Below are 17,053 nucleotides of genomic sequence, written 5' to 3' on the forward strand. Positions count from 1 at the left end.
AGAAGACTGATAACATCAAGTGTTGGCAAGGATGTGGGTAAACAGGTTCAGTACTCTCATGCACTATGGGTGGGAGGGCAAATGAGTGCAGCCTTTTAGAGGGTGATTTGGCGGTATCTGCCAACATTTAAGATGTACACTCACATCAACCCAACAAGTCCACTCCTAGGAGCCTATCTTAGATAAATGCTCATAAACAAGCTCTAAAGGCAGTTATATAGATGCTCATTGCGATACCATTTATAAAAGTAAAACACTGCAAATAACTTAAATGCCCATCAGAAGACAAATGGCTAAAAAAAGTATGGGATATCCACACTATGAAATCTGTAGCATCAAGACCAACAATGTCTAATACAATTTCTGAGATTATGTAAATCTTCTATAATCTGTGCTGTCCCATACAGAAAGCCACTAGCCACATGAAATAATTCTGGTGTGACTAAGGAATATATTTTTAATTTAGTTAATTTTAATTAATTTATGTTTAAATTTAAATAGCTACCATACAGGGCAGCATGAACTTGGGGGTATCTTTCTTGGAAAGACTTCCATTACATAAAGTTATGACAAAAAAGCAAGTTACCAAACAATGTGTAAGTATGATTCCTGTTTAAGTAAGCCCAACTCCCTCCCCCAAATAAATTATATGATACTATGTACCTGCATACGTTTGGAAATGCAAAGAAAATGGTCTGGAAGGCAACACTGCAAACCGATGGCACTGATTACATGCTGGGAAGGGGAGGGACCGGACAGAGAAGGGAAGGAAGGAGGAGGAGCTTTTGTGTCCTGTTTTGGTTTTGCTTCTCATTGTTTGGACTTTTCAGGGAGATGCATTTGTGTGTTTTCTGTATAATTAAAGAAACATAAGGAATGAAAAGCTAAAAAAAATTATGGCTGAAATTAATGTGGATGGTTGAAGTCCAAGAAGATAAGTCTAATGAGACCAAACAGTTCAAGGAACTAGTAACTAGAAACAATTGTTTAAAGGACTTTGCCAACAATATTCACCTATTTATTTTCAAGCCACTATGCTAAATACTGGGGATACAAAAGGAAGAGGAAAATGTTAGCTCAAATGAAGGGAAATTATGGGAAAAACCCAACAGCCACAGGAGACAGACAAGTTCTGGGTGACCTCATAGGCCAACCCTGAACTACAGGCAAGAGTCTCTTCCACATGCTCCTAGACCAGGCTCTCTGGGACCAGCTCTAAAGCGGTGAGTGGAGGTGAGCGGAAGCATAGCAGGGCCTGGGAAAAGCCTCCTAGTCCACAAACCTAAACCTTCTCCCGAATTCCTTCAGTTTTCTGGGGTGATGCTGATGTGAAGAGAGTCAACACATTCATTAAATCACTTGAATGAAGAGGCTTGGCTAGAACTAGTTCATCAATTAGCAAGCCTAGCTCCCATACTGGCCCAACAGGGTGCCTTGTACACAAGAACCCTCAGTTAATGCTTGCTGAATTCAAATAAATAGAATTTATGTCAGGGTCCTGAAAGAAGAGACACAGATCTGAAGTTAGGTTCAAAAGCAGGTTATTTTCCATTTTCAAAACTTTGAGGGTGGGGTAGAAGCCTGGTTGGGCACCCCAATGGGGGAACACTGGCAGCTGGAGGACCCAACCTGGAAGAAGGAAAACCACACAGGGCCTTTCTTCCTCTCAGCTTTGGAGGCAGAGGGAGCTATCAACGGGGCAGCCTGATTTTAGGGCAGAGAAGGCAGGGCTCTAAGGCTGCCTTTCCTTAGTGAGGCAGGGGCCACAGCAATGGGTATCACCCCACCTGGCCTGAATTCACACTACTGATCAGGTGGAAGCTTGATAACATCTATCCTCAGGAGTCCGGGAGGGAAGGAGGCGGAGCTTCCTGCTGCTAAGTGAGTAGCTAGGAACCCAAGGCAGGGCCAAGAACCAGGAACACAGATCACCCTCAAGTATCTGCAAGGTTCTCAAGGTCACTACTGTCTCCTCTTGGGGCTGTTTCCCCAAATGATCAGTAGTAAAACCCTCAGAAAAATGCCCGGGAGCTTGTCTTTGAGTGCCGAGAGGCAGGGGGAGCTGAGGTAAGGCTTCTCACGACAGCCTGGCTAGGGCAAGGGTTCCCCAAGGGAGCGCTTGGGGGTGCGAGCAGGCTGAGTCCAGGTGCAAAAAGAGAAGGCCCCTGGGCAGGGCTAACATCCCCCACAGGTGAAGACTCCAAAAAGAAATCAGAGCTCAGAAGGGATGAAGAACCCTTGGGTCACCTGGAAAAAAAAGGCTCTTCTGTGTTGCTCCTGCAGGGTCTGCTTCAGCTGCTCCACATCTCTCTCTAACTTCAGGTATTCATTCCAGGCATTTTCCATCTCCTATTGGCCAAGGAAATGCTTCTGATTCTTAGTTATGCCATGCCCACCCCTCAGAAGGCCCCATGAGCACCTGTGCTCCTGACCACTGCTGACCCGACAGGGGAAGAGGGAAGGGGAGCCTGGTGGGTCTCAGGCAGGCCTGGGGAGAGAGACAGGCCACCTGCACCGTCCCCTCTCCCACCCTTGAGGATGCTTTGGTTCCCAGCTCTGGCAGAAAGGGCCTGTACCACATCAGATAGACAAAAGAGTAGAAATTCTGATGTCTTAGAGTTAACTGCGCACAGATCAGGGGAACAGCCTTGCAGGCTGCTCTCAAACATCTGACCCCTTGGGTGTCACTGTAGCCACCCAGGAGTCAATGACAGAAGGCACCTTACGGCACCGGTAGAGACAAGGTAAGCTACTGTTAGGAGGCAGCCTGGAGGCGTTCTGCTATGCCAAGACTCTCGCCCCCGGCCACCAACTCCACTATGGCTTGGGAGGTGAGAAAAGCAGCCCCCTGGCCAGCCCATGCTCGGGAGGGCAGGGGAGCGTCTGCCACCCTCCACACCCTCTACGCACAGTGGACTCTCTGGAGAGCTCTGCCCGGATGTGGACAAGGTCCTCCTGCAGCAGCCTCTGCTGGTAGGCAATCTTCTCCAGGTGCTGGGGCTGCTCTCGGTACTGCTCCGTCTGTCTGTGTAACACCTCCAGCACGGATTCCAGCTGATCCTGCACCAGACAGACAGGGGCCAAAGAGCAAGAGGATGGCAGAACACTCCTGGAGGCCGTCCCCTCCAACCCCGCCCCACCATGCCAGGAACGAAGCAAACCTGCTGGATCTAACCGAGGCTGAAGGGGCCAGCGCCCAGCTAGGGGCCTGAGAGTCAAGGCCTCTGATTCCAGCTCTGACTCTGCCCGTTGGGTGGCCTCCTGGGACAAATCACCTAACAGCTCTGTGCCTGTTTCCTCATCTATAAACTGGGCATTAGGCCATCCACTCCTTAGGGGATACACTATGAGGCTAAATCAAAGAAGAGATGGAAAACTCTCTAAGCACTTGAATAAAAAGGCCATGTTATTTATAAACCTTGAGAATCACAAATATAATGCCTTGTTAAAATGCGGAAAAGAAAAAATTCACACGAAGTGTCTAAGAGACCAAACATCAGTGGCTACCAGCCTATTCCTCCCCTCCCAACCAGACTTGCTTCCCCTATGGCCCAGATCCTTAGAGGAAAGGAGCTTTAGGAAGTGAGAGCCTCTGCCCTGCTACGACTCTGGCCACTTTCTCCAAGGCAGCCCCCGCTTCCCTGGGGTTCAGGAGCCTGGGGTCATCACTGCAAGCCAGTGGAGCCGTCCTCTCCCAGGCTCACCTCACAGGGCTTCCAGGGAGAGGTGGGGGTGGCCCAGAGCAGAATCAAGGTCAGGGAGGTGGTACTTGGAATAATAAGTAGGCTGAGGTCTCCCTGTAAGGTTTCCTCTGCGTTCAGACAGAAACCCCACAAGAAATACCCTTTAAATTCAGACATTGTTCTGGATAAACTAACATCTGCTGTCCAGTACCAACATGAGAGTCCAGTCTATACTGAGGAAACACAGGATGACAAAACCCCTGCCACCCAGCCCAAGATTACACAAAACCGATACATACTTTGTTCTCCTTAAGGGCTCGTATCTTGTCTTCCAAGTCCTGGAGGATCCTGTCTTGTTCACAGAAGACGCTCAGTTTAACCTGTGAACAAGAACAGGTTGGAGAGGGCCTGGGATGATGAGAAAAGGCCATGGCCTTGGAGCATGATCCAAAAGCCTTTGGCTACAGATCCATCCAAACCCTGCCTGAAGCTGCCCACCCTGGGTCTGGAGGCAGCAGGCAGGTGAGGGGTCAGCCCGTCACTCTGCTCACTCACGTCAATGTCACTCTCGGCAATCTTCACTGGCTTCAGACTTCGGTCCTTGAGAAGATCCCGGCCTGTCATCTGGGAGGTGAACAATTTAAAGGAGGTTTAACCACGGGGTTCGGAATCAGAAGTCACGAAGGAAAGTTACCCCTACAACGGACAGGTGTGGAAGTCTCGTCAGTGGCAGGTAGGGGTACAGCATGGAAAGGGCAAAAACTTGGGCAATACCTGCTTTATTTTTATGCTTATTTCATTTCAGGGAAAAAAGAAAACCTTTCTGAGATCCTTTAGTAGTACTTGTAAATTTCTCAAATTGAAGAAAACACAGACTTTCAAGTTACAGTATCATCAACTGTAAAGGCTTAAATTTGCCCCAAGTGAGTTCAGTATGAATCTTGGAAGATTTGCCACTGATAAGAGAGTTTTGCTACTAAACCTGGGGTCAAACATAATTAACAGAAGTCCATGACCCCGCCCAGGGCCATAGGATGGGTGGACCAAGAAGAACTAGCAAATCCCTTGGGCATCGTTGAGCCTTACTTCAAGGAAGTCTGAACAGCCCACCTCCCCATGACTAAGATCAGCCTTCCTCACTCTTCTGATATCTGGGAAGATGATCTGGCCAAGAGAAGAAGAAACCTGGATTGTTCCTGGCTGAGGTTTTCAAGTGATCCCTGAATAGCTGTACTTGCAATACAAGTTACAAGCTACCCTGTCCTCTCAAGAAAGGAAACCACAAAGCAGTAGACAAAAACCACCCAAACTTAGAAGCCAGTGGAATTTCACAACATTTGCCATCTTTGCCTAGACCCAGCGTGGGCAACACATTGCCCATCTCTCACTGACCCCTACGAAGTTAAACACTAACTCTTTTAGTCCATGTTTTCATTTCCTCCAAATCTCCTTCTTTGTCAAAAACTGTGCAGGGGCAGGGGAACCTTTTTCACAGATGCACCCCCATGGCCAAACCATGGTCAGGGATGGCCAGGTCAAACGTGCCCCTTGTAGGGGAGGCCGTCTTGCTGAACTCCATTTTGCAGATCTGACCAGAGAAATGGAGGATGGAGCTAGCCATAGCAGAGTCACTATGCAGAGGGTCCCAGTATGGAGGGACACACAGCTGCCGGAGAAATGGCCCTCACTTTCTCCCTACTCCATTAAGTTTGTGAGTGTGAATCAGAAGCAGAGATATATTAGCAAACATTCCCCTCAAAACTCAAGCCAACCATGTGCCCAAATCTAAAGGTCAAGGTGAAGGTCAAGGGAGAAGCCCTCTCCACGCCTTGAGCTGAAGGCTGAGCCTGGGCTGCAGACCTGCCCCCACCCATTCCACTGCTCCCTTTGGCGGCACCGTAGAGGACAGGGGCCACTGTCTTCTTTATCTTGGTAAAGTCAGCCCCGAACGGAAGGCCTGGCACACTGGAATGCACTCGGCAAATTGCTTATTGCCTCACAGGTAGGTGAAAGGGAAATACATGTAGGTCAGTCCTAGAAAAAGTAGAACTCCAGCCAAATTCTGCTCTTCAAACTGGCAAATTATGTGTACATACAACCATACACACAGTCACAGAACACACTGACCACAGCAACAATCCACAAAAAGTGCTGGCTCCTGCAAGGGTAGGGGGCGCAGTGGGGGAAGCGAGGAAGGGGAATTAATCCTGGTGAACCACCAACACCAGGCAGGTTTTGAGTTTCCCAGGCAGGGCTCGGGAACCTAGCAGGTAGAGGTAGGGGAGTCTTCACTCTGTGTCACGGTCCTTTGCCAAAGCGAGGGGCCGTGAGCTTGTCTACCCTCCAAGGGGCTGACCCTTGCCTCGCTTCCTAGGAGGAAATCATTTTCAAATTGAGATAATGCTTTGGGGACTTTTCCTCTTAACCAAACTCTTCCCTTTATGTCACTGAAGCTTTTTCCAAATGATATGTTTTCGATACTGAAATAGCAAGGCAGAGAGTCTAACTGAGCAATGCCTCATTTATCCAGCACCATCAGGCAAGGAATGAGGTACTTCTGCACAAAAAGGGCACTTTCAGAAAGCTGTCTTTTAAACTTTTTGATGGAAAGCTTTCTAAAAGTATGTCCTTTACTACCTTCACAGAACACTGAATATAAATTCAACCTTTTGGGGGATGAATCAGAATCATTACAAAAATCAGTAATATAGAATTTCTTAGAAGATCATGTTTAGGACTATTTGCCTATCTAGCTAAATGCTCCCAAATTTCTGCGCTTTCATTTCCATTTCAGATTGACTTATAATGTTTCTTCTCTCTCTCAGGATATGAGCACTCCCTCTTTCCTAAGAAGTAACTTCGTCTTTGTCCCCTTTTAAGGTGCTATGAATTAGGAGTTCAAATGACTGAGTCTATGAGGATTAGAAACTCAGCAGAAGGGACACACTTGCTGCTCTTCCCTGTATCCCTCCCTCCATCTGGGTTTGGTACCCATCACGGGACATCCTCCCACCCCTTGTGTCTGCCACTATTATGGGCCTTAGTAGATGATCTGTTCTGTCTCCCCTCACTTGACAAATAACCTAATTAGGAGGGACTGTGGGGACTGTGATGTATTTTCTCTGTATCCTCAAAGCCCAGCCCAGGGCCCGGCGTATTGAGGATATTTGAGAAGCGTTTGCTTAGTGAGTCTGTGAATGTGACAAAACGAGGTGAGCTGGCTGTGCTCAGGGCCTGAGACCTCTTTCTGTGGAGTAAAGGTCACAGGCTTTAGAGCAGGGGCTTCGTGACAGTGTTTACACAACTCACAGGCCCTTTAAGCTTCTGAATTTAGCTTTGTTCCAGAGAGCTGAGGCTTCTAAGACACAGCCACAAACAGTATATTACATCTAATTTTCCTTTGAAAATTGCACTTTGTGATAGCAATGTTTAAATCCATTCAAAACATCAACTATGGGTCCCTAGCACCTCTGTCACCAGAAAAAGTGAAAGTTAGTGGGCACTCATCCATTTGAAAGAGTCTCCACATCGGAAAGCAATTAAAGGCCTCCCAGGCATCTTACTCCCCTCCAGCACATCCCAAGACACCTATATGCAGGGCCCAAGATGACTGGATACAGCTTCTGCTTTCCAACCTGCAGCCTCCCTTGGAATGCTATAAAAGCTGGCCACGTTTCGGGCACTACCTCTGCATCCCTCAAAGGGGTGGATGGTGGGGAGGTGGGCGTTTTGTTCTAGTCCAGCTCCAGAATGTTTTCAAACATCAACACCCCGCCCTGAAGAAGAGCCACCCTAATCCCAGGGCCACGGTGGAATCTCAGGACACCCCAGCTCCTCCAAGGTGACCAGGAACTGCTGCTCCCTCCCAAGGAACCCAGGCTCTAGGGCAGCCCCCACCATGAAGGCAGACGAGCGAGAATGGGGACACAACACAAGCTGGTGGCAAGCTAGGCAAGCCCCACCCCCCTGCCCCCAATGGCAGCACAAATGATGGAGTCACAAAACACTACGGATGAGAGGCTCAGCCTGGTGCACCAGCCAAAACGCTGAGGGAGCTTCAATAGACAGAAAATAAACCGAAATGACTCGCAGGAAGCCTGGGGGCGGTCAGGAGAGCCCCTGGTGAAGCAAGTGATGGAGTCGGCACTGAGCCAGAAGCAATGGAATGGCCCCGCCTGGAGATACAGATCAGATCATCTTACGCTTCTCCTGGGCCGACAGCCCCGTGCTGACTTCTTCAGCACTTTGTAAAGCACGTTGATCAAAGGTTCATTATTTTTTATCTGTTCCAAACAAAAAGGCAAATACAACAAATCGTAACAAGTAAGACATCAAATGACATTTGAAGGAGCCAGAATTTGGGGAACTGGCAAGGGGAAACCTTAAGGAGGATGTGTGTTGTGCAGTTCAAATGAGTGTGTCTCAGTCTGGTTATGCGGCCTCCCAGCCGGTGGACCTTTCCAGACTTCAGTTCCCTCATCCGTAAATGGGGGATCATAAGCGCTGCCTGAAGGATCTTCGTGCAGGCTAGTTTACGTGAGAGTGCTGATTTCAGTGCCCATGTCCTTCCTGGTTCTGCCACAGAAGGCAAGAGGGGACTGCTTCTTCCTCTGTCCTACCCCCCATCACATACTGTAAGATACTGAATCTGTAGTTTAGAGTGGAGCCATGCATTAGTCTCAGCCCCACCCACCTTTGGTCCCTCAGACCCTCGCCTCCACACCTAAACCATTATGTCTTACCCATGATGCCAAATGCTTCCAGCTCCTTTGAGAGGGAACTGTACCCCCCCACTAAGACACTGGATCTCAACCCTGCCTCCACCACTGAGATCACCCAGGAGCTTTAAAAGACTGATGCCTGAGTCCCACTCCAAGAAAACTTGGATGTAATTGGTCTGGGGTGGGGCCTAGGCACTGGGATTCTGAAAAGCCCTCCTGGGTGAGTCTGATGTGCAGCCAGGAGTGGGAAGCACTCCACTAAAAAATGGTTCTCACACTTGAGCATGCTTCAGAATCATCTGGAGGGCTGGGAATATACAGACTTGCTGGGCCCCACCTCCAAAGGTTCTCACTAAGCAGCTCTGGGGTGGGAGCCAAGATTGCTCATTTCTAACAAAGCCCCAGGAACTGCTGACACTGTTCATCTGGGATCACACTTTGAGGACCACTGCTTTTAAACCATGTTTCTCAGCCATACCTACACATTAGAACACCTAGGGAGTGTCTTTCTTTCTTTAAGAGTAATACCTGCGTATTACCAATTAAATTAGAGTCTCTAAGGGGTAAGACCCAAGCATCCATATTCATTGCTCTAGTTCATGACCAGCGTTAACAATCTCTCTTCAGAATAAAAGACCTCCGCTTACTGTGCACAAAAATCACCCCAGAGCTTGATTTTAAAAACACAGAATTCTGGGCATCATTTCCAGAGGTTCTAATTCAACAGAACCCTCCAGATCTGCAATTTTTTATCAAGCTCCCAGATCATTCTGAGATAGATGGTATTCCAGACCATGACTTAAGAACTCTGCTCCAGAAGCTAACTGGAAACAGACTCTGAACAGAGAAGCCCAGATCTCAGGCTCTGTCAGGAAAAGTCCAGAGGCCAGGCACCTGGAGCCACTGATGACGTCCCTCACTAGGGACAAGAGCCCCTTTGGGGCTGACTTCAATCTGCTCCACCTAAAAGGCACCACCTGTGTGGCTGCAGCTGCCCTCCCCCCCACCTCACTTTCCCAGCTGTGCTTCCCAGATGCATAAAAACAATTCAAGCCGTAAACAACAGTGAACCTTCATACCCCCTTTTCAGACCTGGCTCCGGTGTAGGGTTCTGAAGAGCAGAACATTAATGCCAGAAATACAACTCAGCGAATGCAACTTCAGGGCAGATGAGGTACATGGCACACGGAAGAAAGGAGGCAGGTGTGAAGTTAGTCACAGGGTTCGAATCTCAGCTGCATAACTTTGCAGAAGTTACTTCTCTGATACTCGGGTTCCTGATTAGTAAGGTGGGGATAATAATTCTTATTTGCTCAAAGGTGCTGAGAGGATTAAGTGAGATAATGAACAACAGGTGCCCCAAAATTGCCAGGCAAGAACAGATGCTTAATCAGCGTGAAATCCTTTCCACCCTGGCACTGCCAAGTAAACTGCCAGGAAAGTAAACATTTCCAAAGAGGACACTAACACAGAGCATCTTCTAAGAGAGTGGAGTCTGCTTTTATTTGCTCATTTGGCACCCCAGCAGGAATGCTCACTTCAGGAGACCAAGCTCCACAACATGTGGGCAAACACCACCAACGGGTTCTGGAACCCAAGCATCAGCTGATGGAGGCGGAGGGGACATGGGCTCTGGATCCTTAAGTCTGTGGCCTTTGGGACAGGGACGCGGGGGACCCTGTGCCAACCTGGTGGGGGCAGGGAGACCATCCTTCTCCAGAGAGGCTTACCTCTCCCCACAAGGACCCAGGAGGGACCTCTCACAAGAAGCTGGTCACAGCGGGGCTGTGCTCGGCGCCATCCCCACGCCCAGCCTGGGCTACACGGCCCATTCAATTGTGTCTTCCGAGGCCCTCGTCTCAGGGACCCCCACTGGGCTCGTGGCAGCTCATCTTGTCTAGCACGTCACAGGATCTCAAGAGTCAATGGGCCTGAGGGTTTTCCTGATCCGGTCACTCATCCCACTCAGTGCTCACCTGGCCTCAGCTGCACCGCAGTGATGGGGAGGTCACTATGACCTGTGGTGGCCCTTTTAGAGAAGTCTTTCTTCTACTCAACTAAAACCTGTCTACTTGTAGCTGTGATCCACTTGTCTTAATCGCCCCTCAGAGCCCCGGAAGACACATGGTAACATTTAGAGCTTTACAGACTGTCTCTATGTCTTGCCTGCATTGCCCCTTCCTCCTTCAACCATCCGCACTGTAGCTGTGCTGCCTGCTGCTGTGTTTCTTGTGTCTGCCCAGTCTGCTTTCCATTAGGGAATCCCCCACCCTTCACTCCACAGGGAGGCTCGGCTGGGATGAAGCGAACCTGAGTGTGCAAGTGGCCACCTTTCTTCCCATGTGGAAAGCGGAACTGTTGGTGGCGTGGCCTGAGTTCCTGGAACACAGCCCTGGCTACGTGAACCAGTATATTCCCCTTGTGGCTCAGCAGGCTGATTTGGGTTTCGGATACCTGCCAACAAAAGCATCCCGCCTAATACACTCCTCAGCCACAGTTCTTGCAGCCCCTCATCACCTCTCCTTTGATTCCAGCCCTTCCCTCGTCTGGATCCTGAAGTGAAACGTCCATCTGGGAACTCTACACCCCAGCTGGGTCTGAGCAGAGCAGGCCCACTGCCTCCCTGATTTGGAGGGAGGCCTGTCTCTTGGAGGGAGGCCAAGGTGATGTCAGCTTTTCTGAAAGATGACTCACACACAACACAAACCCCAGCATCTTTTCCCACCCATGTTGCTGGTAAGCCAAGTGTCTCTCACCTGCTGGTGCTGTTATTGGGGGACTGGTTCTCTAAGAGGAGCTTAGCAACTGGAGTAGCAGCTATAAGACCAGGGAAATTCTGGTATCAACACAGCTGTTTTTCAAGATAAACACTGACAACTTCCAATCACTAGTTAATGTGTTGGTCACATACGGCTCCTAGCTGGTGAAACACCCCAAGGATGCACCTTGTCTCTATCACAGCATAAACATTTCCTGGCAGAAGGACCCCAGTTCAGCTCCATAAAAAACTTAATCCCTTTGGGTCCACAGTAGTAGAAGCAGCATTGTAAGAGCGGCTGGGAGGCAGGGTGATTAAGAGCACCAGCTTCAGAGTCAGCGCTGCTCCCAAGTACTGACTCCCCCGTAACTACTAACATGGCCTTGGGAGAGTCATTTACTTCTTTGAGCCTCAGTCAGTGAAAAAAAGATAACACCACCTCCCTTATAGGGCTACTGCCTCGGGTACATAATTTAACAGAAGTAAAACATGGTGACTGACACACATTTTACCCTCTATTGTTATTCCGCTTCTGTTGGCAGTGAGGACACAGACTCCTGGCTCTACTCTGCTATCCTATGCCTCAGTTTTTCTCTCTCCCTCTAAATCCCTTTTATTGAGCTCAAGTTCTATAATCTATAAATAAAACCAGCCTGAGCTGGATCTTCTCTCCAGGACCAACTGTGAGGTTGGCTATCTCACACAAACAGGAATCAGAAGACAGGTATTTCCTGTTACTCTGGCTCAGGCACTTTATTAAGTTCCCTCGCACCGTGCACCAAGCGCTCTGAAGAGTGTTTTGTGGTACACCTGGGCTGCTGTGAGCCACGCCTCTCCCACAGGCCTCGGTACATCGTGGATGCTCTACAAATACTTCTGTGTCACCTGCATGGCCCCGGGCATGGTGAGGCCAGGGAACAGGGGCGTGGTGGTACACAGGGCAGGTGGAGGCCAGGGGCTGCTCCAGGTCAGATGGGGGAGGTGGGCATGGTGGAAAGACCTACCCAGGTTCAGAGTGCAGGAGGGAGGGCTGGGCTGCACATCTGGCCCACACCACCACGTCTGGGCACTGAGGCCTGACTACCATACTCACTCACTCATGCTCTACGTGACCTGACTACCACGTAAGCTAGAAAACGTCCTGGTTTTGAGAGAACCCTCCTTATGTTGCTCATGTCTGAAAGCCAAGTCTGACTTTTCTTCACTGCACCTTCCTTCCTAAAGCCTAGAAAGACTCCGGAACCTGGACAATCTGCCCCCACTTTTCCAGCCATGGCTCCCACAGTTCCCTTCCCTTTAACGTCACCCAACCTAAACCCTTGGCTCTTCAAGGCTCTGGACACACGCCACCTCCTCCAGAAGCCTTCCCAGCACTGTAGCCACAGTCATCCTCACTATCTCAGCTCTGAGCACTGGGCCAGACAAATCTTTATACGCTCATTGCAAAAAAGTCTGTGTTATTTCAGGACGCTTTCTTTCCCCAACCCAGAACATCTGGAAGTTTCTCAAGGCCAGAGAGCCTCGATTTTTCTCTTCCATCCCCCCTAGCTTCTCCAGAGCTGGATATAGCACAAGTGCTCATTACCAGATACATTAAGTTAACTGAGGGACTCCTAATCAAAGGTCTTGATCTTGCCTCAGAGTGGGGAGGCCCCTCCTCTGCTGCCTTAGGACCTAATGTTCATACCCCTGCTTCTACAAGGCTGGACGACAATCCCCAAGTTAAAAATATCTCAAGCCAGGTACACTGGGGGCCCCCGCCGCAGTCACCTGGGTGTCCTCCCGCAGGGCCCTCTGCCCGCCCTCTCACACCCGCAGTTAATTAAAGGTCACATTCCTTCAGTCTAAGTCATGGCTCAGGCATAAGAAGTGCTTTTCACAGTGGGAGCTTTTGGAGAGCTGTGGGAACAGAACAATAGCAGCCCTCTTCCAGGCAGAATGCCTCTCGCTTCTCTAGCAGCTTTCCCAGCTCTGTCTGTGCTGTGGAGGCTGATTTAGAGCCTGACCTTCATCACCTACAGGGAGGGGCCCGACGTTCATCTCCTAAACACGGAGGGGAGACTCCGGTACCCCTCAGAGCCCTCCAGTACCCCTCTGGTACCCACCAACTACAAAACCAGACAATCCACCAAACTGCTTGTGCCTGAAAACACACATCAGTGGCACCCTGTGAACCAAACCCACCCCCGCCCCACTGGAGGCTCTGAAGAAGCAACTGGTTATTATTTGGAGGAACCCTGTGGTTCTAACCAAGGACAGGAAGAAAGCAAGATCTTGTGCCCTCATTCTGGAAGCCAGAGACCTTACAGCAGAATTCACAAGAAACTGAGAGGAGCCCAGAGTCTGAGGCTACAAGAAATTAGACTCTTCTAAAAGGTACAAACTTCCAGTTATAAAATAAATAAATCATGAGGATGTAATGTACAGTATAGTGACTATAGTTAACAATACTGTATTGCATATTTGAATGCTGCTAAGAGAGTAGATCTTAAAAGTTCTCATCATAAGGAAAAAAAAATTCGTAACCAAGAATGGTGATAGATGTTAATTAGATTTGTGATCATTTCCCAATATATACAAATATCATTATGTTGTACACCTGGAACTAATACAATGTTACATGTCAATTATATTCAATTTAAAAAAGAAATTTCCAAAAGCCACAGCAACCAAAGAAAAAAATCAAAAACCCCAAAACAAAAAATCCCCCTTCTGATTCAGACAGGAGACATCTTCATTTGAAACCCAGATTTGTAAGACCTGCAAGGCCTTTGGCTTTGGGGCTGGTCTCCAATGAGGCTGACACTCTCCGAAAGGGAAGTGTCCCAGGAAAGCAAGACCCCTGAGGCCACTCACCTTTAGGTCCAGGTACTCCAGGTCTTTCTTCAGCTGGAGGTAGGTATCGTCAGCCTTCAAATGAAGCAGAGAGAGAAAAAAGCCAGTTATGAACACCGAAGGTGTCCACAACTCAGGGCTTCACGTGTGACTCATTTACACCTGTGCAGCTTCAGGGACAAGAGACCACAGCAGACCAGCACATCCAGGCCACAGAGGAAGCACAAATGTCTCGGTGCAGCTCAGAGCTCTCTCAGCATGGTGGATCTCACAGGTCTACCATGTGGGGAAAGCCAGCTTGTTCCCCCCATTGGCTGGGGACAGTTTGATGAGGAGGAGGGAGACAGCACACATCCCACCAGAGGACCAGGACAGCAGAGCAGCTGAGGCAGAGGCGAGCTCCTGAGACAGAACTAGAGAGGTCTACCTGGAAGAGGACATGCTACGCTCCAAACCTTTGCACTGGGCCACTTCACATGCATGAAGGAAAATGACCCCCTGATTGGTGTGGATGGATGCCTGGAAGAGGCATGGAGATGACCTAGGTGACCCAGGGAGGTTCCCTTTTGACCTTGGGTTCTGGAACGATAAGCACCAGTAGCTGCAGAAAGTTTCCTGGAAGTTTTGGCTCCGTTTGCTGAGCATGGAGCCAAGGTGGCTGGGTCAGGAGCTAGATAAGGAAGGTCCAGACAGACCTGACTGCTTGTGTCATCTCTGACAGTCTGTTGAGTTCTTCAGTATAATTACCAGGAACAGTGAGAATAAGGAAAAGACTCTTTGATTTCCTAGAACTTGTGCTTCCTATGTAATGGATCACAGAAGCTAACTGTGAGGGAGAGGGGCTACGAAAGCTTAAGAAAAACAGTCCAGGCACTTTCTCAGCCAACTAAGAGGCCTCTCAGCAAGCCAAAGCAAGCCAGGGCTAGGAAGGTGATCTGAGTTTAGAGCTCTGATGTAAAACAAACAAAAAGAAATAATGCAAAACGTTCAGGCAGTGCTTTTAAGCATGAGAAGGCCTGAAGGACCACTGCCAGGGACACCAGTGGTTTGCAAGATCTTATTTCTGTCCCTAAACTGTCTCCTTACCCATCCCTACTTCCTCAATCAGCCCAGTCCCGCAGCAAGAGGGACAGAGCAATGTTATTAAAAATCACCCAAATTCACAAATTAGGATTTTTGCACGTGCTCCCTTATATTCATTTTTCCAAATACATTTCCTGTAACTCTCAGGTCCCACTAAAATAGGACAGGTGAGGAAGGTGACAATTCCCTCAACCTCCTCATCTGTCCTCTGCCTACTTCTGTGCAGCTCGGCGGACCAGGCTCGTGCGGACCAGCATCTTCTTTAAGACGCTCGGGATGCCCAGGAGAACGACTGTCTGTCTACTCCTCGAGGAGCTTGCCTGCAACCCCTCATGTCTTGGAAACAGTTTAGAACACTGTGCCAGACAGGACCTGGGATCTGGCTCCAGCCTGCATGCCACTAGCTGAGGGATCCTGGGCAAGTCACTTTCCCACCTGTCCTACCTAACCTCTCCCAGGCTACTGTGAAGTTCACTGGGATAAGGGGTGTGAAGATGCTCTGACAGTCAGCAGGGCACTGTCCAGATGAGAGGGCACCATGCCTTCTCCCTCCAGGCTGACACACACCTCTCAGCATCCCAGGGAGTACCCAAGGTGGCAACAAGGATGACAGCTAGCACAGCCCTTGGACATGACCACACACCAGCCTGGCAGTCATTACTCACAGGCAGAGAAGCCACAGTTCCGGTCCCTCACACCACATGCAGCCTCCTCCCCAGCAACAGGGGCGTGGGCCCCATGACGGCTGCACGGTGTCTGGCAGTAGCATCCAGAAGCAAACAGGCAGGAGCAAGGGAGAGAGCCAGACAGCAGGACAGACTAGAGCACGGACACGAGGGAGCACGGGCCAGCATGTCACTCCCCTGTCCCCGGGGTGGCCCCCAGCCCTGAGAGAGCCCACCAGCGCTGACCTGGCAGGTGGGAAAGGTCAGCTCGTGCTGCAGTAACTGGCCGATGGCGAAATTTCGCACCCTGGCCAACTTGGCCTGGTGCCGCCGTAACCGGGTGAGAAGCAGTGAGAGCTCCTCCAGCTGCAGGTGTGTAGACACATCATGAGGAAATTAGCCACCGCAGGAGCACGACGCTATAATTACTCTTCACCCCGGTGCCGGCACAGCATTGATGTGACACCATTAAGTAATTATTGCATTAATTCTGTCATTAGGACAAGTAAAGGCACCGGCAGAAAAGGGGCTGCAGGAAGTAGTTTTTATCAGGAAACAGCCACCAGCAGTGCAACCTCACCCAGACTTGAGTTTTGAAGACAGTCAACTAATCAAAGCAAAGACCAGGAAGAAAGGAGAGGAGCTAAGCAAAGAAAAAGGCAGGTGGCTGGAAAATGCCGCAGACAAAATGCTGCCCAAAAGAGAATAAACACCACATTCTCCTCCCCTTCCCCCCCAGGCTCTTCCGCTGACCTCGGGAGGTCCCAATGCCAGCGGGATGGGCCTGAGCAACTCATTCGACTTCTCTGAGCCTCAGTTTCCTCATCTCTAAAATGGGGATTGCATCTGACTGGCTCAGGGGAGAACCCTGATGAGATTAGCCCTTTGCAAGCTGGAGAAGATCAGTCACCTGGAGGGGGAGAGGAGGTGCTGCTTACCGATTTTCCATGTAAACTGGGAGCACTGACAGTGTGGGTCATGTAACCCATGGAGGGCATGGAGCGTCGGTCCACATGAGAGGAGTTCTGCAGGAGGGGAGACAGGAAGTCACACCGAGAGCCGGGCGTGGAGGGGGGTGGGGGCCAGAGCCTCTGCCACTCACTACCAGGGCAGCCAAGCACATGGCATGGCACGTCTCTCAGCCTCAGACTCTCTTCATCTGCCACATTGGGATACACATCTTTCTCACCAGGTTATGACAATGACAAACTGTGAGAGCCCCTCCGGAGTTAAAACTTAAGTCAGGTTATTATAAATAATTGAACTAGTTAAACACAAACATCTTTCCCTGCCTTCCAAGCTGCAAGG

The 17,053-nt window shown here is 49.7% G+C and overlaps 1 protein-coding gene across 6 annotated transcripts in view; it reads right to left on the bottom strand.

Moving 5' to 3' along the window:
* The window catches only part of PLEKHA7 (pleckstrin homology domain containing A7), a 208,872-nt gene that overhangs the window by 21,318 nt on the left and 170,501 nt on the right, over positions 1-17,053 (bottom strand). For all 6 annotated transcript variants that reach the window (XM_068555733.1, XM_068555731.1, XM_068555729.1 and 3 more), the window contains 6 exons: positions 16,684-16,770; positions 14,019-14,072; positions 4,239-4,307; positions 3,983-4,063; positions 2,911-3,060; positions 2,248-2,349 (listed from right to left, as the gene is read on the bottom strand). In XM_068555733.1, coding sequence (XP_068411834.1) covers positions 2,248-2,349; positions 2,911-3,060; positions 3,983-4,063; positions 4,239-4,307; positions 14,019-14,072; positions 16,684-16,770 — 543 coding nt within the window. The remainder of the gene's footprint in view (positions 1-2,247; positions 2,350-2,910; positions 3,061-3,982; positions 4,064-4,238; positions 4,308-14,018; positions 14,073-16,683; positions 16,771-17,053) is intronic.

The sequence above is a fragment of the Eschrichtius robustus genome, chromosome 11 (assembly GCF_028021215.1).
Source record: "Eschrichtius robustus isolate mEscRob2 chromosome 11, mEscRob2.pri, whole genome shotgun sequence".
NCBI classification, from domain to species: Eukaryota; Metazoa; Chordata; class Mammalia; order Artiodactyla; family Eschrichtiidae; genus Eschrichtius; species Eschrichtius robustus.